This window comes from Trichomycterus rosablanca, chromosome 2 (genome assembly GCF_030014385.1).
Source record: "Trichomycterus rosablanca isolate fTriRos1 chromosome 2, fTriRos1.hap1, whole genome shotgun sequence".
In the NCBI taxonomy this organism is placed as follows: Eukaryota; Metazoa; Chordata; class Actinopteri; order Siluriformes; family Trichomycteridae; genus Trichomycterus; species Trichomycterus rosablanca.
Window position 1 is genome coordinate 34,905,102 of NC_085989.1, and position 26,663 is coordinate 34,931,764.

Consider the following 26,663-nt stretch of genomic DNA (forward strand, 5'->3'; position numbering starts at 1 on the left):
GTTGAATATACTGTATATATGCTTTACTGTCTTTATGGATTTACATTTAATCTACTTTGGAGCTAAAATGACTACCAAAATGACTACAACAATACTACATGCTTTCATGTATACAATGAATTCCAGCTCAGATATATACAATAAATATGATTGTTCTGCAATATTTTCTGCAAAAATGTAATTCCAGTTTTGACAATATGGAAATAAGCAATGGAATGGCTATTCAAACATGATTAATTACTGAAACTAGTAGGTCAAATGAATTTAAGGTTATTTGGCATATATGCATAGAAACATAATGGCAAACATTGCACTTTAGGTAATAATTTAAAAAGCTACATAGATGCAGGAGAGAAAACAAAGGACAAAAAAATGCACAGGGTTTGGTCCATCAGTTCACACACATTGTACTGGTAGTAAATTTTTTCCTGTGCTGCTTTTCAGTCAGCGTATCTGTTCTAACTGTTGTATGAGTTTGAACTCTTCAACTGATTTTTCTAGTGTTATTGCAAGGCTACATGAGTTCAGTTTTTTGTTCGCTATAAAAGGTTTAATTTGCAAGATAAAATCCATTTGTTCAGTGGATGTCGTTTCCCTTGTTGCTATGCAAGGCTGTGTACAGAGATGCTGGAGAGGTCATTCCTTATTATCTCGTTGACTGTAAAAGAGAACAGGAAAATACATGTTATACACGTTTTTATTTAAATGAAATAATTTAAATATAAATAATTTAAATAAATAGGAAATATTTAATTTTATATATGTAAAACAAGATTTTTTATATAGATTTTAGGGATGTAACGATACACTCTACCCACGATGCAATACGATTCACAATACTGGGTTCACGATCCGATTTTTTCCATATTTTTTTAAACAAAATGAAATTGAAGACAAATTATGACCCTAAAGTTTCCTTTTATTATTTCTCTTTAAAAAATAAAATAAAATACAGTATTTGTGGTTATGTTTTATTTATCTAAATAATGAATGCCTTTTTTTCTGAGGTAGGTACAAACCATGCCAAATAATGCTTCAAAAAAACTGAAATGAAATTTTAAAACAAATCCAACATTAGTATCCTCAAATAAATTTGGTTGGAAAATCCCCTACTTGGCAACTTTGTGAAGTGCTGTCAACCAGGCGAGGAGAATAGCGCCAGTGCTGTTTAGTAGTAGTAGTTTAGGGCAGTAGTAACCTAGTGGTTAAGGTACTGGACTAGTAATTGAAAGGTCGCTGGTTCAAGCCCCATCTCTGCCAGGTTGCCACTTAAGCTTGGCCCTTAAGCAAGGCCCTTAACCCTCAATTGCTTAGACAATATGCTGTCCCAGTTCTGTAAGTCGCTTTGGATAAAAGTGTCTGCTAAATGCCAAAAATAAGTAAAAGTAAATGTTTGAAGTGAATATCGATTCCTCTTACATGAATAACCGATTTGAATCGTGGCACATGTACCGATTTTCTTGTGGTGCATCATTACATCCCTAATAGATTTCAATGTTTCACAACAAAAATCAAATGTTTTGTGAAAGTATTATATAATGATTCATATTGTCTTTATACAAAATAAAATGGAATTGGACACAAACTGACAAAATCTCAATAATGAGCCAAATACACTAGTTTAGGCAGACCTGTAATTTGGGGGCAGTGAACTGTCATCACATACTGTAAGTGACACTGACATGGTAATAGTATTTCTGCATATACAACCTTTTATATATAGAAAGTGATGCCTGCTACATACTCACAAAAAGTTGTGAAAGAAAAAAATAAGGTTATACAAGTAGCACTGTTCTGAAAGGTTCACAGGTGAGGACATCAACACGGAGTATAAAAGGAGGATACACCAAAGACTTTACAAGCAAGTATGGGTCATTCAATTTCATGAGAGAATTGTCAGTCAAGACAATGTTTCTCAGTGCAAAATTGAATTTAGGTCTTCTACTTATTATATTCTACTCTACTGAAATCTACTGGTCCTCTACTGAAAATATTCAGGGAGTCAGAGTCAATCTTGGTGCATACAGACCAAATGCAGAAACTGCAGCTAAATGTGCATGACCATCAATCCCTCAGGTAAAATTGTCTGACAAATTGTCATGCTACTGAGATAGACATAGCCACATGGGCTTGGAAGTACTGAAAAATCATTGTCACTTAAAGCATTAAGCATTAAGAAATGTAATCTAAAAATGTACTATGCTAATTAATAAGTTCTGTGGATCCAAAGTCATAAGACCAAACACCAAAAGTGGAAACGTGTTCTGTGGTCAGACGAGTCCACATTCAGGTTGTTTTTGAGAAAAACAGACATTGGACATGTGCCAAAGATAGAATGCCATGTCTATTCAGCCTGCAAGAATGAGCAAAAATTTCTCTTTTAAAACTGCAACAATTTTTATTTTCAATTCACAAATGTAATGTGACCCAGAGGTAATGTCTGTGTTCCAGCTATTTTAAGTGTGTTGAAGGCATCAATTTCTAAAATTGTTAATTAATTATAGTTTCATCATTGAAAAAACACTGAATGATAACTGATACATTGCGCTTTCTACTACAATTCTTATCTGTAAATTATCTCTACCACAGATTTAAATAAATGTCACTTGCCAATAATAAAAATCTAGCCAGTTGAGCAGTCTGTATTACAAATAATTGGGTGGTAAAGATTCAGAAAAACAAAACCAGATGGTTAAGCAAACAAACAAATAATTAAATCAATAAATGTACAAATAATAAATAACAGCAACAGGACTTGTCCAACAACATGAATTAGAGGAGACAAGTCTTGGTATAAACACTCTCTTGAGTCTAAGGAAAACCCTAGTTTACATATGTTTGCCTGGGAAGAACTGGACTCATCCAGAAACAGCATGCCATGTGTAAAAGGTATACAAGAAAGAGAATATGAAAGAGAGACAGTGGCCTTTTCCTTTGATCACAAAATCCCAGTGCCAGTATCTACTACCTTCCTGCCCGCCATTCCTCACAACATTCCCACAGACAAAAAACTCCTGGCTCACTCTATCAGCTATGTTCTTTGGCTCTGACAAGGGAAGTGACAGCACATGTCTTTGGGCTAAACAAAGCATCCAGGCCTTCCTACACACAGTGATAGCATGCGAACCAGATGAGGCCATGTGTGGAGAAATGTATCAGTGGCAAAGGTTCACATACTATCAAAAACACCCGATATCTGTAAGAGAACTTTTTTTAAGACACCTATCCTGAAACCCATTATGTTAAAAATAAATTATATAGAATAAATGATATGCTTCCAGCTTTGTGGTAGCAGTTTGGGAAGACCCCAAACTGAAGACACGGGTTGACAAATCATGATCATGAATTGGAACACTGATTGCAAGCCAGACTTCTATTCCAACAATGCTGTGTGACCTTACAATGGCTCTTTTAAATTAACGGGCACATGTATTCCCAGATAACACCATCATGGTCAGGTGTCTACATACTTTCCGCCACATATATAGCAGCTCATTAAAAAGTTAATTTTATTAGGTACAGGCCAGGTACATAATAACTAAGCAAATGTGTTTGTTGATCTGCTTTTAATTTGGTACCCTGTGCAGGATGTAATCCAGTCTTCTTCAGTTAGGAACAGACCCACTACAATCATAATCAAAATCAGGATATTGCATTATTAAATCACATTAAATTGGTAGAAAGGGTTAGGGTTAGGGTAATAAATTCACCCTCGTTTTAAATCGAATGGAATCAAAGTGTAAGACCCTATGTGTTAAAATGTACTTTAAGGTTGTTATACAAGGATCTAAGAACTTTTTTAAATTAAGAAAGTAGTATTACAACACACAAGTCAAAGAAAAAAGAGACAGAGAGAGAGTGCAGGAGACGGTAAGAAAAAACATGTGAGCTGGAGGCTGTGGGTTTCCTTCCAGCCAAGACTGGGAAGCCTGCTGAGGAGTTCCCTCTGAATGACCCATGGCCTTGGAGTTCTTAGGCTTGGGGACCGAGAGGCTGTCCAAATTGCTGACATTCTCCATGAAACAATGGAGCACAGGCTTCTTTTCATCTCCCGCTGTTGTGCGGCGAAGCCGCCCTACCTGACCGAGACCTGACCACCAGTTCTGTATATCCTACTTTAAACTTTTCTCATCCATTCAATCAGACAGGGCGTATACAACTAAATAACTTTCCATGAAAAAACACAAAGTGTTTATTCAGATATTAAAGCTGTAATATCCGACTTTGGCAGTAACTTCGAATAGCTGAACGTGACACTATGAGGGAAATAATCATCAGAACTGCACTGTAGCAAGATAACTGAAAGTAATACTCAAATGTGAAAAATACATAAAAACTGTTTTAAATACATTTAACTAGTTTAGGCAAATTAATTTAAAATATAGATATAAGCTTGGTCATTTTTTCTAGTTATTATAACAGATCTACATATGAAATCCTGCAAGTCCACTTAAATATATTTGCTAGTCACTATAAATCAAAGGTCCTGTATAATTTTTGTAATACATACCTATAATGTAAATTGACTTGGTAATTAGATTTATGACTTTACAAATTCATTCATTTATACATCTGTCCTCCATAACCACTGCATTCTGGTTGGGGCTGAACTGTATCCTTCATTCACACTTTATCAATCCCTAAACCCTGCAGTTGTGAGGCAACAACAAACCTGCTGTGTCACCCTTTCAGCCCATCTAGTGAAAATTTTCATTCGAAATATTTAATAAAAAAAATGGTAATATGTAAATTATGCATTAAGGTCTTAATTATACAATTTGGAGATATTTAGGACTGTATAATAATACTGTATATCACACCTGAGCATTGTACAGCCCTCGGCCCACATCCGTCCTTTGGCTGTACCCAACCGGCCTGCATGAGGTCAATGTTAATTAGAAATCAAACGTAAATAAGTGTACATTATACACGCAATACAACTGCAATGCTTTTGTTATAAAGAGACTGCTATAATGTTTTTTATTTATGTATGTTTGTGCATGTGAAGGTGTATGCAGCTGCTCGTGCCATTTAAGTTGAAAAGGTTAGGACAGAAAAAAGCAGTGCACTGTGTCGTATTTCATAAGAATAATTTTCTCATGGTTACGAGTCATAAATATCAAAACCTCAAATTTCCTTAAACATCTATTAGCTACTGAATTTAATCACCTGTTACCAATATTTGAACAGGAAAAGAATTAGACTGATGGCTAAATTACGGAGAGCAAATCACATATGCATTCATCTCAGGAATCCCTGGTCATATTGAAACAATTAGAAGCCTTCAGCAGTTAGGAGTAATTTGCAGAGATTTGTCTTCATAGGGAATTTTGGCGAACCATGGCGACTTTCATGAGAGTTTAGATCATAACATTAAGATCTTTAGCAAAGTTTCCACCTGTCAAAACACAGGAGGTGTACTGTCTGCCCCGGTACACTGAAATTTTGAAGAATTTATTACAAAGGTCTTTAAAATAGACCGTAGACATTAATTTGTTCTGAAAGGGCTGCAGGTGTACAGTTTTAGATAATAATACAGCAAACGTAATATTGATTTCAGATTTATCCATGCATTTTGAAAAAAAAAATTAAATTGTTCATAAGAACCAAATTAATTTAAAGTCTTTAAGTAAATATGGCAAATGAAGGGCAGTTGTAGCCTAGTGGTTAAGGTACTGGACTAGTAATGGAAAGATTGCTAGTTCAAGCCCCACTATTGCCAGGCTGCCACTGTTGGGCCCTTGAGCAAGGCCCTTAACCCTCAATTGCTTAGAAAATATACTGTCACAGTACTGTAAATCGCTTTGGATAAAAGCATCTGCTAAATGCTGAAAATGTAAATGTAAATAGATTTGAACTGTAATATGCAGTATTGGTAAGTGCAGCTGTTTCAAAAAAGCACATTCCTTTTCCAGTAAAATAGACTCAGAGATGATAAGCACTAGTTGCATTCCTATGATTGCACATTTGATATCTGTGAGTGTTTAAAAATCATGTAGCTAGATGCCATCTTTTCTCATTTTTACATCTGGTCATCACAGTTGCGTCATCATGGTACAAAGTCTGTAGAAACCCCTCCTAATGATCAAGTCTGGTTGTTTTCTTGCTAATAGATAAAGATCAAGTACATAAAATAAATGATATGAAAGATATGACTGGTTTGACCAGTGAATCAAACACAACCCTGACCTCAAACTAACTGAGGACCTTTGGGATAAAATGTCTGTTTTAATGGCTCAGTCACACCTTCTTATCTAATGACCACACAAACCTTGTTTGACTGAATGGGCTTCAAAATCTTATGGAAAATCTGAAAAGTAAGCGTTGTAACAGCCACAAGAAGGAGGGCGGCCAAAACAAAGACAAAAACTTACTATCGCAGAACCCATAATACATTCAATAATTCATTCGCTCATCCATTCATTTATCCTGGTCAGGATTGTGATGATCCAGAGCCTATTCTGGAAAACAAAGCACAAGGTGGGAATACATCCTAAATTTCTCACCAGAAAGGAGGCAAACAATACATACTCTCTTTTACTCAGTCACACCTAGTGGTATTAAGAGTAGCCAAACCATCTACATATTTTTGGTGGGAGGAAACTCAAATACCCAGAAGAAACTCACATGGCCACAGGAAAACATGCCAAAACACACAGACTTTAACCTGAACACTACCTGCTGTGCCAATATGGCTCCCAAATTTAACTTAGTTTGACTTTCATGATAAGTTATGCATAGTTACAAGGACCACAGTTTCGGTCTGTGTCAGGTTTGGCATGTTTTTCTTTGTCCACATAGATTTTCCATGTGCATTCAGTTTTCCATCCTTGCCCTAAAACATGCCATCAAGAAGACTGGCCTGAATTACACCTAGGTGTAAAAGTGTAAACTAATGTTGGATTGGTGTCTCATCTAGGGTGCATTTAAAATTTGGTGACCAGTGTTTTCTAAAACAGGCTCTGGGCCAGGATAATTCTGTTATTAAAGATGAATTAGTAAATAAGGAAACTTCAGTATGACCCCTTTTCCCCGCTATTTAACATTTGCCATGTGTTTCCACAGAGCACAAGAATGAGTAAAGCTCACAACGTCTGGCTTTTAACTCACTTGGAGCTGCTCGCGTTCAGACGGCTGTCCAAATCTCTCAAAGATAATAATCCATTTGTACTCCAGTTGCTCAGTGCATGCACTCATCAGTTTCGCCTGTATGCTTTTGGCTTGAAACTTTTGGTCTTCGATATGACCCTTTATTCCCCTTTTAACATTTGCCATATGTGTTCACTGCTCACAGGCTACTGTGGCTTTAGTCCATCGTTTCTGTGCGTGTGCTCTACAGTAATCAGTAAAGTGTGTACAATGTGAGCTCAGCTGATCAAAAATGCAATAAAATGTTATAACAACAAAGTCATCTCTCCGACTCTTGGCGAAGGTCTGACTTTTTAGATTTAGATGCTTTGGCAGCGTTGAATGATCAAAACCTTCTTCCTTAACTTATATTTTTGACCAGAGAGATCTGCCAAATGGTGCATCACAGAATTAAGGAAGCATATAATTATAACTTTAGTGACAATGATTTTCATGACAGTATCTGGCATCACCAATATAACATTTCACCTGGTGTTTACTGGCAGTAGTAGCTCATTGGTTAAAGTACTGGTCTAGGAATCAGAGGGTCACTGGTTCAAGCCACTGTTGGGGCCTTGAGCAAGGCCCTTTAACCATCATTTGCTTAAACTGTAAATGGTCAACATTGTAAGTTGCTTTGGATAAAGGTCTTTTCCCACCTGGTTTATAGTCCATGTTTGCAAACATAACACGTAGCACATTACACTAATGACTGTCTGATTGTAATATCTCAAAGTTCCTCCAAACTCAAAAATTTATTATTTTCTTTATATATCTACACATTTTTAAATAGTTGCTTTTTATATTTTTAATAATGCATAGATGACTGCAATTCTATTGATTTAAAATCAAATCATCATGCACAAATGCCCAGAAGTACAAAATAATTCTATAAAAAATACAAGTAAATCAAAAAGTCAGACCTTCTTATCTAATGACCTCATTAATAGTGAATAGCCAAAATGCTTCTAGCAATAACATTTATTCATAGACAATAAAGTCTATCGTTAAAGAGTCATTTACTCTTGAATGAAGCAGGGCAGGCCAGCCAAAACTTTATCAGGCGAACCACTCATTCATCTAGAAAAAACAAAACAAAACAAAAACACCCAAAAATTATTTGTTTAAGTTAAGTGGTGTGAAAATGCCACCATGTCAGTGATAGAGCCAATTTGGTTGTTGTGACTTTGGGCTGGAAAGGAATAACTGGATGTGAGGTAATCCAGGAACCAACTTCCTGTTGTATATGGATAAGCAGCAGCTGGGGAAGCCTGATACCCCACTTCGTCCTTGCAACCAGGAAACAGTAAGAGAGCAAGGAACTCCCAAACAATCAGCCCAGCACCACTGCTTGCCTCATTAAACAGCCAAATGCATCATTACTTTTGCACTCTCCAGCTCTTCATCCAAAAATACACAGTTTAAAGACAAAATCAAGCCAATTCTTTTGCGCAAGGACTTCCCTGAAGATCATAAAGATCTGTTTTACTAAAAAACAATGGCTTAGCAACAGGGGCGTAGCACCAAATTCTGGGCCCTATGCACAAGCAGTGCCCATGGGCCCCCCTCACCCCAGTCCAGACTCCTTCTAGACTCCTCAAGGGCCCTCCCCCGACTTGGGGCCCTGGTAACTCAGTCCCACTTTTCACCCCACTACGACGCCCCTGCTTAGCAACCCCATCTACACAAAACACTGCCTCTATCATGATTGGCATGGGTTTCACCCTGGAGTCACGTATAAATATATATATAGAAATCAGTTTCTAAAATAAATGATCAACAAGCCTTCTATTCAGCTTTTTATTATCCAAGACAAACCTTTGCTTATAAATGATTTGTTATCAGCAATTAGACCAGAATCATCATACCCCCACTTATATTGAATGAGCTTTACAAGCTGGTAGCACTGAGTAGTGCAACAGAAAAGCATTTACCCTATCATTAGAAGATTAAGAGTTTGACAACTTGCGTGTACTTGTATGTGGCCAGGAGTCCAAGAGAAAATAACTGGTCCTACTTTTTAGTGGTAAGGTTTATGCAGAGCAACATTAGGTAGTCACAAGCATCTGTTAGCTCATGTGTACAGAATAGGGCTGTTAAGCTTAAATGTGTCACCTGATCTATGGTATGCATTTGCAATTTCATGTGTCATATAGAAAGTATGTAATCCATCAATGTCATACATTTTTAGCTGTCATAAATCGCCAGTGTTAAGATGTAGATAGTGAGATGAAACATACAATCATGCCAATGACATAGAAAAAAATCAAATGAATTAACAATTTCTACTATAAGAACGGTCACCACACAAACCTTTCAGTAATAAAAATCTGTTTATAGGACTCCAACCATATTGCTAATCCACCTTGCTGAGTTTAATTGGTGTGTTACAGTTAAATCATTCAGCAAAAGCTTTTAGTCAAAGTGAATTACATTTCTAACCAAATACACTTTAAGCAAGTGGGTTAAGGGCCTTGCTCATGGGCCCAACTTGGTGGTGATGGGCGAACCAGCTACCTTCTGATTATTAGTCCTGTGATCACTGAGCTACCACTACCCTGTATGTTTATTCCAGAAGCCAGCAACTACAGATCTGTTGCAGACTTCACAAAGCCAAGTGTGATTTAGGTCAGTATGTTATTTCACAATTAGAACCTTAAGAAGACACTGCTCAAGGCTAACAGCTAGCACGTAAATATTTAGCAGTCAAAGATTTTGTAAGGAAAGTACACTAGAAGCTCTGGAAAAGCCAATGGGTCTTATGAGAGGAAACTACAGTAGCAGTTAATTGCAATAAATATGGTACATCAAGATGAAATATGGGAAATACTGAAATAACAGTATACATAAAAAATGTGACAAAGATTATTTAACATCCTATCACAAGATATACACACTGGGAGTGTGAACATTATTGATGTGTGAATGCAGTACCACCTAATAAAAATATACAGTATATTATTAAAGACTGAGAGTTAGTTCTGAGGCCAAAACATACAGTACTAAAGCTCTAGCTTCCATGTTTTTTTTTCTTCTATATGTTATATAATGTATGTGGATTATAAGACCCTAAAATGAATGATTATGGAAGCTGAAACCTTGCCAAGATGCTCTAGCTGCTCTGGTCAATAAGCTCTAGCTACAGTTGCCTAATACGCACTATTACGTGTAAGTGTTATTAAAATGTCAGTTAATATAGTGACAACTCATAAAAGATCCTGCTCTCTTTGGTTACATTGTGTCTTGACCACAGTTTCTGATCCTGTCCAAAACACACATTCATGAACTATCTTTAAAAAAGGCAGAACAAAAAAAACCTTAGTAGTGATTCCAGCCTAATCATCCAACAGGATTAAGTCTGAAATTAAAGTAAACTACTTGAGTTGATCTATTTTGTGAGACAAATGGAGCAAGGCTTAATGCCCAAATACACTGTAGAGCTAAAAGTGTGTGGACAGCCCTTCTTCAGGTGTTTCAGTAACACCCACTCCTAATTGGTTTATAAAAATCACTTATAATCACTATAATATAAATTATATTATTCCAACTTAATAGCAACAGTTTCAAAAAGACCAAACACAAGGTTCATAAGGACACTTTGACAAGTTTGGTGTAGAGAAACCTTAGCGGTCTACACCCCACTGAACAAGTTTGGGATGAGTTTGTACAAATGTGCACAAAATCTACAAACACACTATAAAATAGTATGCCTCCCAGTGGAGGGGAGACTTAAAGTTGTCAGGTCGGTACAACTCTCCAACAAACGGTGTCCACATACATTTGGCCATATACTATATACTGCATAGTTAAACACATGCAGATACCCATCTAACTAGTGACTATTTTATTAACACCCACTTGCTAAAAGGTACATAAAAGTAGAATGCAGGTTTGCACTCTCCTTATGCCAATCACATTTCTGTATGAGGACAATCAATCCTTCTTATTAAGTTCCTGTAGTTCAGCTACCCCTTATTACAAATAGATCAGTCATATAAAAATATCCCTCCAAATTTGTTGTAAAAGAGGGAGACTGCTTCCTGTTCCAGCATGACTGTCCCTCTATGCACAAATTACGGTCCATAAAGACATAGTTTGATGAGTTTTGGTGTAAAGGAACTCCAGTGACTTGCATAAAGCTTTGATAGCTTTATTGAGCACATTTGGTATGAAGTAAAATTTTGATTGCAAGCCAGAAAAAACAAACACCATAATCCTTATGATCAGTTGTCTACATATACACAGGCCATAGCTAATGCCATTTAAAGAACACAGTATATAGTACATTATACACAGGTAATGTTTTGACACAAGGCTCCTTGCAGGCATGTATTATCAGAATGATTCAAGAGATTATGCTCTAATTATCAGTACTGTACATCATATAACAAGCTGAGAGTCTTTAAGATGCATTTTTTCTTCAAAGAAGCAATATTTTAAATGCCTACAGGCTATTGGGTAAAAAATTGTTAAAATATACCAAAGTGAAGTGTCATTTTACTGCATTTGACAGAATTATAATCCCGAAGCATGATTCCTTTCTTCTTTTGCAAAGTTTTTGTTATCTTTTGTAAAATAACCCTACCAAAGGTCATAAACCAATGTGAATATTTTATTACACATCTAAATTCCTATTGGTAGAGGTCATAGTATCTGATTTTTATCATTTTAAGACTCAATTAATCATTTACTATCGTATGTACCCTGTAGATGAGGGCATTGACAGTGTGATCAATTGGAATAACTTTGTACTGACCCTTTCTATCTAGGAGTAGTCCACACTATGCCTTAATGAAATACAAACCAGTTAAGCAGTCTTTGTGAATAAAGCTCCAGCAATCTGTTCCAACAAATATGTAGCTTCTTTCAAATATAGTTGGCATTTTGGTCCACAATCAGGGTCAGTTGGGACTGTCTGGCATTTTTCTACATGCCACAAACAACAGCAGCATATTAATTTCTTCACAGTAGCATGCCATACACCTGCCTGGATACATTTAAACTTGTTATAAGTCTCTATGCAGTTTTACACTTTTATTTTGTCTCTATTTTGTATTTTCTCTATCTTTGTGTGCCAAACTTTATATATGTGCTGTGTACCTTAATGCTTCTTGTATTTAGTTTTTAAGGATGCCTATAGTACTGTACTTGATTCTATTTAAAATATTTTTGTGTTTGCTGGCAGGTTTATGTCTTTTAGAGCAAAGCAGCTGACCAATGTATTGTAGACAAAGTGAGGAATTCCCTCAGATGATTAACAATGATTACTTGTAAATAAAACAGTGTATTATACACAGAGTACTTCGATGCTTCAATGCAAAGTAGTGCATTGTGACTTACCATCATCGAGGTACATTTGATCCAGTTCCTGAGGCTCCTGCTTGATGTTTATGGCTAGTGTAGCAGGTGCTTCTTCGTCCTGTAAAAGTGGAGACGACCCACTTCTCACTGGAGCTTTTGGCAGCTCTGGGGCCTCACTGTTGACCGGTGACTGGGCCAAACTATGACTGGGAGTAAAGATGATTTCAGGTACTGAACTTGGGGTGGAAGGATGGGATCCTGGAGAGGAGGATGCACTGCCTGCTGGATATACAATGGCTTGCTGGTAGCGACCTGGCGTAGGCTGGATGGTCGAGACATGAGGAGCGACATTTGGCTGGGGCCCAGGATTTGAGCCGGGAGAGAGGCACTGAGGAGAAAAGTGTGTTGGCGAGAGATCCTGGAGTTTGGGGCTGGTGCTGGGGGATGTAGACAAGCATGTCAAGGATGAAGGCTTTGGTGTGAGTCTCTGAGAGCCATAGGTGGTTGTCGCACAAGGTCTAGGCTCAGAAGGCACAATAGAAGGGATGGTTTGCAGAGTGTAGAATGGTTTGGTCAGAACAGGGAGACTGGCGGAATGTTTCTGGGGACATACACGAGGGAGCTCATAATCGTCATGTGGCTCACTCTTAATGGTTGGAACTGTAAGGAAAAGAGAGACAGATCACAAATAAAAAACAAGGAGAAATAATAAACAGACACTGTAGGGTCACGTGAACTGGTGTGATCGAGTGGGTTTGTGGCTAGGATACCCAGAGCCAAACAAACATTCTCATAAATGAGGCTGTGTGTCTCAGGCAGTGTGCTCCCGCCCTACTGAAAATATTTAAAGAAAGAAGGCGGAAAAAAAAGAGATGAATCATCACCACAAGAGACATCCAGCTGTTTCTATAATAAAAGCGGCTATTTTTGTTGGAGCTTTCTCTGGCAGAAATGCAGTATATGCATGCATGAAACACTTTGTTGCAGGAAGCTTAATCTCAGAGTCTCATTAAAATTTAATTAATTGCTAATCAAGGATATTTAATGCTGTGGAAATTCAGGCTTTGGTGTCAAAAAAGTATTTAATTTTTTATTTATACTCAAGTATTTTCATTCCCATTTACGTAAATAACATCTAACATAGCTAAATATTCCTGTGTAAAAGAAAATACTTTTATACTTAATAGAACTGACTTTTGTTATTAGTTGCCAGCAGACAGACCTGCAGTTTCTTTTAATAAGCTTTTAAATGCAGTAGCCCATTTCCTTAGCTTAACAAATCAAAATATTTCCCAGGTCTTAAATATTTTTGGCCACCTGTTATAGTTCTGAACTGATTATACAGTCCTTGTAATGAAAATTGAGGCAATTCTCTCACTCAAAGTCCAGATATAAGTGAACATTTTTTAAGACACATGAGAAGAAGAATTAGACTTGGAAGAGTCCAGCAAGAAGATGGATCAATACAATTAGAGGAACAGTGAAGGAGCCATAAGGAAGCCTGAAAGCCCAAACAGAAGATACCCTGTCCAAATGGGCAGGGCAGCTGTAGCTTAGTGGTTAAGGTACTGGACTAGTAATCAGAAGGTTGCTGGTTCAAGCCCCACCATTGCTAGGTTGCCACTGTTGGGCCCTTGAGCAAGGCCCTTAACTGTAAGTCGCAATAATAATAATAATAACAACAACAATAATAATGCCTCCTAATAAACTGCATCTCATTAATGACCCATTTTTTAGCAGTAAAGTCCACCCTGAGAACAGTCAAAATCATCCATTTGCTAATTCCTATGTTCACTAATTTAGCCATTTTAGCCAGTGAAAGATTGTTTTAATATTTCATGTCTCATGGTTTAGCATTATTATTATTATTATTATTATTATTATTATTCTGTAATCTATAATTTAAACAGCTGAAGCAGTGCCATGTTGCAAAGAAGATTGTTAAGCAAACTCTATCATATTTCAAACTTCCCACAGTAAAACTGAACTAAATGGTCATTAAGATTATTAAAAGCCTCTTATTTACATCCTGTTTCTGTTAATAGTATTTTAATAATTCTATTTTATGAAGAAGTCTATTGCATTGTGACAGCTTGCACACCACAGTATTTAAAATCTGATCTTTATAGCTCTGGATAGTTTAGAATATTTTCTCACAGTCATTGCAGCTATTGTAAACAAACCTGGAGTGTTATAAACATTGCCCTGCTGTGCTATCATTACTACAGTTTTAAATATATCATCTCATGGGCTGATTATTTACAGCGTAGTAAGGAAACTGCGCTAAATGGGGTTATTATACACTGTAAGCATTTTTAGTACAACATACATAAATTATTTAAGTTTTTTTGCTCTACTATAAAATGCAGAGTACATTGTACTAATTTGAGAACACTTTTAAATGTGCTAAAAGATTTAAGTTTACTAAACAAAAAAAAATTACTTTTCTATCAGATTAACTTAAAAAAGTTAAGTTAAGGTAATAAAACAGAAAAACCATTTACGTGTAAGTCGCCTTTTTTCAGCTTGCTGTTGGTGAATCAGGCAGCCATTTGTTTTAACTTTTGAAACCTGTTGTTGCAAATTACTTTTTACTTTTCATTGAAGGCTTTTTGCAAAAGTAAACTTGTCTTCCTGAAATGTCTTTTGTGAAGTGGAACCTTTGTTAAACCAAATGGACAAACATTTTCTTCCTCATTATGCTATTTTTGAGTAGCATGTACACCAGTCTGGTGGGGCTTTTTCATCTTCCGTCTAATTTTGGTAAGTGTTGTACTTTACTTAACAATTTTGTTTAAAATAAATGATCTTAATGTTGACACTAAATAAATAAGCAAACAGCGCTGCTTTATTTGCCGTATTTAGGCTACATGCTAGCATGTTAGCATGCTAGCCTTCATACAAAGCAAAGAGTGTGCTGGCTTGCTTTATTTTAATCCTTAAATTAATGCTATTAATGTTGATTTTAATACTTCTGTTTCTTGTTTCTTTTTGTTGTTTTACAGGTTCATGGTTACTGTGAGGAGCTGTTTGTGTTTCATCAGAACTTTATATACAGTTTGTACAGTTTTAAAGATGTTTTCTTGACATGTTGTATTTTAAGTAAATACTTCTGAAGTGAAATAAAGAAAAATAATTTTATAATTGTGTCTGTTTCTCTATAAACATTTGTAATTCATATTTAAAATGTAATTAACATGAAAACTAAGAAGAAATCAATAGTTTTTTCCATTGAGCTCAAGATATTAAGTAGAATTAATGGGAAAAGCAGTTGGTATAACAAAAAAAAAGAAAGTTTAATCAACTTGCCTTTTAGGTGTAATAACTTAATGTTTTAAGTTACTTAACTTTTTTAAGGCAACCGGTTTCCTCAAATTTTTTAAGTAGATTGAACTTATCCGGGCTAACAGTGTAGTTGGTGAAAATAAGTACATTTATGGCATTTAGCAGACGCTTTTATCCAAAGCTACTTACAGTATACAGTCTAAGCAATTTAGGGTTAAGGCTCAACCTGTCTAAGCAATTTACAGTCTGAAATTGGTTTGAACCGGTGACCTTCTGCTTACTAGTCCAGTACTTTAACCGCTAGGCTACAACTGCCTACTGCCAACTTTAAACTAAACATAAATGAAAAGTAACCTAACCTAACCCACTTGACACAATGGTTTTAAATGATTAAACAAATCCTTATATTATTTTATGGGAATCTAAGAATAAGATAACCTGCTATGTTTTCCCCAATTCCCGCTGTTCACCACCCACGCTGTAACGCTCATATAATGTCTAAGTTTGAGCCAGCATTAACAAAAAGCAGAAGAGGAACTGTTGAGGCAGGTCTCAATGCCCAACGTTTAAAATAGAACCCAGACACCAATTGTGTGTTGGGCTTAGCAGTAGGAAATAAGTCATCAATCACATGACACTGTCTGACAGATGAGCTGATGTCTATCCTTATGTTGCCTACTTTAGTCTAAGTTTAAACGTACAGATTGATTATAACTGCCTGATCAGAATGATGTCATTTCTTCACATCAGTCAGCAGAACTTACAAGCGGCATTAAACCTTTGATCTGATTACTGTATATTTTAAGATAAAGCAGTTATTTGTCTAGACATGTTTTTACTGACTAAAGGGCTTGATCCATGACCAGCTGATGTGTGCTGCACATGGTGCTGGTGAGTTTGACAACTGATCCTGGGCACTGTCTGTAAGGTTTTTTTTTTTTTTAAATGTCCTGGTAAGTTTCCTTTAGGTACAGTTGACAAACCAAAAATATCAAGCCAACAGTACCATGTTGTAAAAATGTAATAACTTATAAAAGAGCTAAATGGTAACTAACACATCAGTAGCACTGCTGCGCCTAATAAACTGATATTAGCATGATGCACATGTCAGGGTCATTACTGACATGAGAATGATCCCCCAGCCAGATGTAGATAATATCTAATAGATAATATCTGGTCAGTGGTTGTTTGTGGTGGTAAATTACATGAGTATAGGTGGCTGACAAATTGTCAGTGTTGGGAAAGCTAATTTGCTCTATAATATATACTCAGCTGCAGTGTAGCTATCATTCAGAGAAATTTAGTAACTAAATTAGCTACTAACTAACTTTATCCTGGTCAGGGTTGCGGTAGGTCTGATTTATTGGGCAAAAGGCAGGAAACACCCTGGATAAGTCACCAGTCCAACACAGAACAGACACAAACATACTCTCTATGGGCAATTTTGAGTAGCTCTAATTGGCCTGACTGCATGTCTTTGGACCCTGAGAAAACCCACACAGACACAGAAAGAACCCTGACTGTCTGACCTGGGAATCAAACCCAGGCCCTTTTTTGTTGTGAGACACCAGTGCTTTCCACTGCGCCACTCCACTGACACTTTGTTACTGTCAAGTGATAATGACCTGATAGCTTTTCTACTTGTAGTAAAGTCCTATGGTCAGTAAGTCTATATAATTGGCTTTGCAGTATTGGAATATTATGTATTATGTTGTATGTAAAAACCTAAATAATGTGATATGAGACTTACTCTGAATCAAACTTTGTATGTACATGTGGACTCTATACTGCATCATGTGTCCTATTTAAGAGTACAGTGTACCACTGTACCAGGACAGAGAGGCTTTGCAGTGGCCAGCCTGAAACAGGCAGGGCAGGGCTGGGTTCAGCTGCCTGAATCATTACTTTGAACCACCCACTGGTTGGGCACCCTAATCCTGGAGCAATTAGCAGTGGTTTGGCCTTTTTTTTTAAACTCTCTTCTGGCAATCAGTTGGCATGTGAATAATAGCATTCACAAAGTCAACCACACCCATGTGTTTCCCTTTCAGTGCCCCTATAACCCAAAAGGTATGGAAAAGAACATGTTTATGGAGATGCTTTTAGCAGTGGGAAAAAAAAAAACAGCCTGAACATTATTGTCAAAATGCGGAATTCAGACAGTCAAATGTCTGAAGTCTGGATAGTTTGAATTCCATCCAAATATTTGAATGAAGAGAAGCCGGGTCATCATGCACACTTTTACAAACAAAGGTTCTGTGGTTGGGCAATTATTCTTAAACTTAAGCCTTTAATAGCTAATCTTGTCATGATGGTGGATAAATTTATTTACACTAAACTGTATAACTTTGCAAACATTTACTAGTATTTCACTAAATTCTAAAGTAAATGTTTTTATAAATTATACTACACTGTTACTCTGCTGTGAATGTTTGTGATGCTTAAGCAACTTATTTACAACAAATGTAATCCAGCCAGCTAATAAAGTATAAATATTACTGCTTACTCATTTGGGTCATTTAGTAAACTAACATTATACATATGACTACTAGCACATTTCACTTCAGATAGCTTCATTAAAAGATTTGTTTTTTTATTCATTCATTTCATTTTCATTCATTAAGTAATGTACAGTAATTTTACGTGTTCAACTAAGTGTAAATGAAGAACTGTAACCTTTTAACAGCTAATAATCATTATATTAATTAAAATTATTAAGTAAAAATAAGTAAAATTATTTTGTCAATTCTGTAATATCAGGTTTTTTTATATTCTTAAAAAATGTATGCTTTAAATTTCAATTATTAAATTATCCTTTAAATAACTACTGCAGAACGCTGTAAACCCCTCCTTTATTTTTGTTTAATGATTCACAGTAGGTTGCTCCTCATGTTCAATTTATTTCAGTTTGCTAGTAACCCTAACTGAACAGGCTTACTATAAACTGTGGCTACAATGCCTAAAAACACACATTCATCTTAAAGAAGCTTAATCTAGAGTGACCATATGTCCTCTTTTTTTCCTGGACATGTCCCCTTTTGGCAGCTAAGAATTTGATCTGGTGTGAATTTCTAAACAGTTTAAGATAGATAGATGGATAGATAGATAGATAGATAGATGGATAGATGGATAGATGGATAGATAGATGGATAGATGGATAGATGGATAGATGGATAGATAGATACGTAGATAGATAGATAGATAGATAGATAGATAGATAGATAGATAGATAGATAGATAGATAGATAGATAATAAATATATATGTAATATAATAGAAAAATTACAAAAGTGTCTTGGGCATTAAATGTCCAGGGATGTGCAATTACATAAACAGAGTGACAGATCATGCTTCATGAGTCTGTCCTGATAGTCCTGGTATTAACTCAGTGAGCAATGATGTCCCGGCACAGTGTGGACGAGTTATACAGTGAGATCGCTGTTGGTACAAACAATTTCCTGTATCGTTCCTTCTTACAGCGGAGCTGGATGAGTCTGTTACTGAAGGTGCTCTGCTGTCTGACTAGGAGGTCATGGAGGGGATGTGATGGATTGTCCTAGAATCCATCACAAATATCTAGAATTTGGATTTTGCCATTATGCTAAAATTCTGCAATAAAAAAACTACTTTTGTCTGTAAATAAATAGGCCCAATATTCACCCATTAGTCAAACTGCTTTTTAATCATTACCATATTACCCTCAGAATTGTGAGAGAACAGCATGAAGCAGGAACACAGATTAAATAATGTCCACAAGATTACATTAACAAAAACATAATAAGGAATCACTTGTCTGTTGAGTTACAGAGGAAGTCCTGGGTAAAGAATACAAACTTAAACTTGCTTTATGACAATGTAATTATTTATTAAGGAAAAATGTGACATTCAGGAATGTATACCTTGCACAGGAGAGCTGAAAACTGTCTAGTATAATGTGTATATCTGTAATATAATAAAGGTTTGTAAAATGTGTAAAATTGTCTAATTGTTTTTCTTCTTCATCTTCTTCTCATTATAATTAATTTATTAATTTTAATGACTGCAATTAATTAGGAAATGCTTGTCATGATGAGCATCCTAATTAATAGCTGTTCCTCTTGTTTTTCTTACATAATGCCCTAAAGCATCACTGTAATTGAATGTATACTTTCACCCACATTAAAAACCCTGTAAATCTTCATTTTGTTAAACATGCCAATTGCCACAAGGTTCCCTTAAAAACAATTCTTTACCATTAGTTGGTAGGTAGGTGAATCGCTGGTACTGGCTTCTCTTCCGTTTGCCATTGCAAATGTAGAAGTTCACCAAAACAGGGCTGGATATTCTTTGGTTTCGATAAGGTGGAATCTCCACAAGCAAGGCTGTCTGTTGTGACAAAAAGAAAAATACAAAAAAATCGATATCTATCTAGTATACACAAACCTTAGATTAGAAGAAATACTTTACACTTTGGGATTAGGATAAACTTAATTGAACCAAAGTGCTACATATTAGAGCATCATATAAGGAATGTAAGAAAGTCATTTTTACAAATATATACATATACATATTACTGGCTCATTCCATTGTCTCTGTGATTTAAATTTACAGTCAGGTCCAAAGATCACATGCACCCTGTGGCTCTGTCTTGATTAAATAGGGTTAGATGAGGTTAAGAGATGCATAGCAGAGTTATTTTGTATCTTTTACTCTTCATGAATAGGTTTCTCCAGGAACTCAGGACATCCCATAATACCTCATATCCAGATGTTATGAACTTTTGACCACTGTACTACAACCACCAGCTCCAGCAGACGGGTCTACACAACCCCTCTTATTCCATTCTACCCTGAGATGAACCCTACGTGGCTGGGAGCAGACTGATGGAGGCACTCAACAGTAGCCAGACAGGAAGTCATTGGTCTTCTAGCTGATTTCAGAGCCATGTGTAGGTGAGCTCAGTGCCACTGTTTATAATAGCAGAGCTAAGCCAGATTAAGCGTATGGTGATGAATAAAAAATCATTCCCAGCTGCATTTTTATACATTTACCTAATGTTTTATTTCATTTGTGTGAGCTCTGCTAATGAAATTTATAAACTGAAATTAGTAGTCCATACTTTTAAAAACAGTAGCATTACTGGAGTAAAATACTCTGTAAACATGTAGCTGCAAAACCTTTTATTACATTTTAAACATCTATATATCTTTACCCTAATTTAAATTCAGGGTTTGGTCATTTGAGTATTTTCAAAACAGGTTTAAATCTTGCCATAATTTCCCTTTTTTGTTGACCTTATTTGTGAAATAACGGTCAGTATCAGATTTCTGATGATATTATAAATCATTCATTAATTTATTCATTTATTTAATGTCTGTTTTACCACCGCTTTAACCTACTCAGGGTCACGGTGGGTCAAACCACTGGTCAAAAGGTAGGAAACACCCAGGACGGGTCGCCAAACTATCACAGGGCATATCATTACAATTTTATTTACTTAACATTTGTCAAGCCTGTAAAAATGCATTTATATTTAAAGCATTTAACAGATGCCCTCATTCACTGACCTACAATAATGCGTAAAATGACCCAAAACTACCACAAATTTTGGCTGTGAGAACCTGCATCCAACTGTAGTGAAGAGTATGCCAAATTAGTACACTATCAAATGACTTGTTACTGTTTCGACACATGTACTTTGACTAAGCACCTTTTTAGATGTACATAGACCCCCTTAGAACAACCAATGATGCTGGGTGGTGAGATGATGCTTGGGTGGTGGGCCATTCTCAGCACTGCAATGACACTAACATGGTAATTGCATAGTAATTGGTTAAGGTACTAGAATAGTAATCAGAGGTTGCTACCGTTGGGCCCCTTAACCCTCAATTGTATTCAGTATTCTGTCAGAATTGTATTCTGTCACATATATCATGTAAGCCATTGTTGTAGGTGTATAGTTAGAGAGAGATTTTCTTTTTTCATGCACAATGTGTGTTAATTGTCCTCAAGACTTTATTAATGGACACTTTTTGATTACAAAACGTCGACTGATAAATGTTGAATGTCTATACAGTCAGTGATAGTCAGTAACTGTATACCCACAATGTTAATCTGTATGGTAGCTGTGGCTTACCATCAGATAGGGGTACCTAATACAGTGCTTGGTATTTGTAAACGACTATACCTTCTGATGGCCTCAATAGAAGTTAACTGTTAAATTTGGTTCATGTAAATAGCCATATCCAGTTCTGTTTTAAATAATATATTTTGGATGTCACTAAAGTATAAGTACAGTATTATAGGCAGATGAAAGAGCCAAGCAAGTGAAAACCCATCGCAATGCTTAGCAGAAGTTTGGCAGCTGTAGTAAAAATGTGGTTTTATAGAGAGTTAAAAATGGTTCATATGAAAAAATAGAGATAAACACAGACAGGGTGAAGGAAGGGCAGAAATCAAAGCGAGTCTTGTAGAAAAAATGTTTTACATATTAATACTTCATCTCAGCAGATGGTCCCCATTCACTCTGTTGGCACAGAAAACGGGTGTGGAAGCATCATAAAGTTGTGTGGTATTTGAAGCTGGGTTTGAAAATGTCTTGCAAACACAATATATTTTATACTTTACAACACCGAAAAAATGGTGTTTGTCTCATATAAAAAAAGTACTACCAATTAGAACAGCAGTGCAATTAGTGCAGAACTATTTAGTTATCATCTCAGATTAGGACAAAAGGCCAGCAATTCATACAGACAACTTCTGTGTTGCTTTAGACGCCACCAGCTAGGTATCGCCTGTGTTTAGAATGAACCTGTTCCAACAGACTATGCTTTAGGGCTTGCAGACAGACATATTTTAACAGTGAGAGAGTGTGTCTGTGTGTCTGTGTGTTTATGGAGAGCAGGTGTACTTTCTCACCCAGACACTATCTATTCAAAAAGCCCAAACTGTGGTCACTAAGCCCCAGTGGTATGAATCAGTCACATAACGGGCAAAGAAGGCTGTATTTAGTATTGGCGATTGTACAGGCGACATTAGTTAAATGACTCATGTAAAGCAGGAAAAGGGAACGCCATGACCCTTCACACAAAACTATGTTGTAAATTTATATCCATATTATTTATTTGTATTGTTTTCATTAAATGCATTTTACTTCATCAATGCCTGCATGCCACAGCATGCACCTTGGCTTGGCAGACACTGGAGCATGTCCATAAAGTGAGCACTTTTTCATTCTGAAATAATCCAACAGGCTTTGTGAAGAGTAATCGAAGTTTTATTCAATTACCTATGTCTTATGTAAGATAAATTTTTAATTTAAAATGATAAAGCAAAGTCTATGTTGCATGTCGTTTTTCACAACAAATGGAAAACTTTTTTTGTTAAAGTATGTCTAATTCGTATAATTTTAATTTCTATATTTTTTAAGAAAGCACCCTTGATAGACATTACTCTAACAAACATGAAAACCAAATATTTCTTTGCAAGGAATGGTATGAGCTGAGAAACGTATAGCTCTTAAGAATAATTTGTTATCATTTAAGTACCTGCAACCAAATAAAGACAATGGACCATATTACAGAAGCAAGTTATGTAAGCAAACTGATTGCTAAACGGCTACAATTGCATGCTGAAGGAGTGGCAACCAAGTATTTGATGCAACCAAGGCCTATGGTTTGAATTACAAGTGGGGAAGGTGGTGGTGGGGGGGGGGATTGGGGACGGTCGGACCATCCTAATTATTACCTGGACCACCCCAAAAACAACAGTTCAACTTTATTAGTTACCTATTATATAAAGTTGACCCCCCCCCTCCAGCTGTCACTTGTATAGTTCACACTCTGCTAAGGCCTCATATATATTTGCTTTATTTCTACATACCTTTGTTATTTGTCACATGGAACAGTATTATCTATAATTGAGAATAATAATTCGACAAATAAAACAAACTTAATTGGAACTATTAACTATTATTTGAAAGCTAATTCAGCCAAAATGGCTTTATTTCAGTTAGCCATGTAAATATAAATCTATTCATCATGAAATGTATAAAGTCAAAGAAAAAATTTAAATAAAAAAAATCTGTAGGAATGTGACATCACAAACACTATGCCATGTGTTTCAGGGGAACTGAGAAAAAATGTTGAATTCAATCTAACAAGCTACAAAGCTCTTTCTTAGGCTCTAGGACTCCACTGAACCACAGTAAGAGCCATTATCTCCAAATGGAGAGAAATGAAACAGCAGTTAATCCACCTAAGAGTGGTTTGTCTGATGAAGTGTGACAATTATCCAAAAACATGGGCAATCCAAAAGGGAACAACAACTTTTTCACATCAGTGTATATGTGCATATTCACTGGTCCTGTCTCCATGGCCTGACTGCATGATCTGTAGTTGCACACAACTTAATATACACTCAGTGTATGCTTGTATGAGTCAAGTCCCTTCTTGCATAAAGCTTTTTTGAATTAAATGCAATAAAACCAAATATTTACTGGTAATTGTGTCATACGTTTAGATTACAGATACTTGATAAACAAAGCTTGTGAGTGACTTACATGTTTAAAGGAGTCCCTGTCGACTTTAGCTTCCATTTCCCATATGTGATTACCATCTGAAAATGGACAGACGTATAATGTTTTATTTTTCACACTTTATACCCATAAAGGCAAACAACTGTGGTTTATAAATAGCTTATATGACTAACTTGGATAAGATTTAATAACAGCATTGTTTTCATGCAATAAAAAAGTTAAGCTCATGTAAACACATTTTCAATGTCGTAAAATGTTCCTTTGGGATTTTTGCATCAGAAAGGCCAAAAATGTCATTTAGAATGACAGTCCATATTCAAACAATGCAAACTCCATGACACGGCTTACAAAATAATCCAATTCAATCCAGATTGTTGCAGGTTTTACAGTTTTTATTTTAGCTTTTGCAAAAGCACCATAGGCTCCCAAAGCATATACAGCATCTCTTACAACCATGAATGAACACATTTACAGGGAAAGCTGTTCTAAATGTAGAATGTGCATTATACAGTTGTTCTTTAAAGCGTTGGCAATTGGTGTTGAATGGGTGAAGATTAAACTTGAAGTACTTTATGACTTGAGGTACAATTGTCATTTCAGCTATATACATATTGAAACGGAACAACGTTCCTCTAGGACCAGGGTTCAACACAGAACACAAGTGCAAAACAATACAATATACACAGTGCAGTAAATAAAACAGTACTATAAATACAAAAACCTACAATAAATACAAGAGACATTTCTAATGAAACTGAGAGGGACAGGACCAAAGACAAGAGTAGTGTTGGCCAGTAAATAGTACTGAGTAAATCACATGTGGTCAACCAAAAAATAAATAAAAAATAAATGTATTTTAGTAATTGTATTTAATATTATTCCTGCTTACTGTGTTAAATGATAATGTAAACTTCTACACTGAGCAATCAGGTGGCACAGTGGTAAAATACACTTGCAGTTGATCAAATCACAGCTGTGCTGTCAGCTGATTAGGTGACTACACCATTGCCAGCAAGATGCTAGATAGCCAGCTAGCCAATTAAAATTGTTGCAAAAAAGTTGAGATCACATTTGTTATGTTTATAACAGCCCCAAAGCCCATTTTGAAGGGGCATTGGGGAATTGGGGATTTTTGTTATGAGATTCTAAACCAATGTCATGCAAAGTGATTAATCGCTAAATATTGACAAGACATGGTTGGAATTTATATTGCACATTGTCCATGTATACTGAACAATAAATAAATATGTGTACAGAAGATGTACATACAGAGGAAAAGTCTAAATTAAAATCTGGTATATTGCTGTAATTATTTAATTAACAAAACTTTTAAATTTTTTTTACAATGCATACATTTTGACTAATGTGGTACAGCTGACAAAAACCCTTTTTGTATTCTTACATAAAAAATTAAAGAATGTACCCTTTGCGGAAGCCCTTCCAAATAGAAAATGGGCCACGTCAGCTAATCCAATTCTGGTAGTGGTTTATTTAAAAAAAACTGCCATGTAATTCACTGTCAGAAGGTAGTTTTGGGAAATTCATCCTCTTTTCTATAAGCCTTCAAAGATTTCTCTCAAAATGACGTTTACACAGGAGGCTGGCCAACTAGTCAGCACAACCCCAGCCATCTTCTGATCTGAATGACCATGTGGTTTGAAAAGCCAGAGCCGAAGCCATTTTCAAGCTTACATCATATCCTGTCTGTGTCTGACCCAGCTGGGTCGTTAGAGAAGCTGATGCAACCCTAATGAGATGAGCAGATCCAAGTGAGCATGGCGTGCCTAAAGAGGAATGAGACCCTTACATCATCCCCCACAGATTCCCACAACACACAAAAAAGTGTCTGAAAAGTGCAATAAAAAAGTGATGAACTCTACTTTCCTGAAAATGAGTAACAAAGCTTGGGATAAACATCTTATTGCAGCTATTTGTTACACTAATTGAATAGTTTTGTCAAATTTCGTATTTGCCAGGACTTGCCATAACAAGCATTTCGAGACAAATGCTCAAGGGCAAAAGTGACATTAGAATCATATTTGCTATATTTATCAAAAGCATGAAAAAAGCAGGAAACAGTGGTGTTCATAAAGCACTGCGGTGTCTCAGAAGACAGAAAAAACAATGATTGCTCTGTTAAATCAAGAGCTACAATTAAAAACCTAATCCAACTTTTTCCCATTTGATTCTTATAAAAGTCATTTCAAAAACATAGCAACAACATACTATAATTTAAAAAACTTAGCAAAAATGAGACCTATGAGACGCTTTTTAAACCTCTAGATTGGACTATTGCAACTGTTCACTAGCTGGCTGCCTTGCAAGTTTCCTTAAAAGCTTTAGTTTTTTTTTTTTTTTTTTTTTTTTACAAAAAACCTTGTTTCCAATACTGCAGTTTGTGTTCTTATTAAGAAAAAAAGGTCTGATCATTGCCC

At 36.0% G+C, this 26,663-nt stretch overlaps 1 protein-coding gene across 1 annotated transcript in view; it reads right to left on the bottom strand.

The window, feature by feature from the left end:
* Positions 1-585: 585 nt before the first annotated feature.
* The window catches only part of nfatc1 (nuclear factor of activated T cells 1), a 57,305-nt gene continuing 31,227 nt past the window's right edge, over positions 586-26,663 (bottom strand). The window contains exons 7-10 of the mRNA XM_062990784.1: positions 24,253-24,308; positions 19,946-20,078; positions 12,469-13,089; positions 586-658 (exon numbers count right to left, since the gene is read on the bottom strand). Coding sequence (XP_062846854.1) covers positions 603-658; positions 12,469-13,089; positions 19,946-20,078; positions 24,253-24,308 — 866 coding nt within the window. The 3' untranslated portion in view covers positions 586-602. The remainder of the gene's footprint in view (positions 659-12,468; positions 13,090-19,945; positions 20,079-24,252; positions 24,309-26,663) is intronic.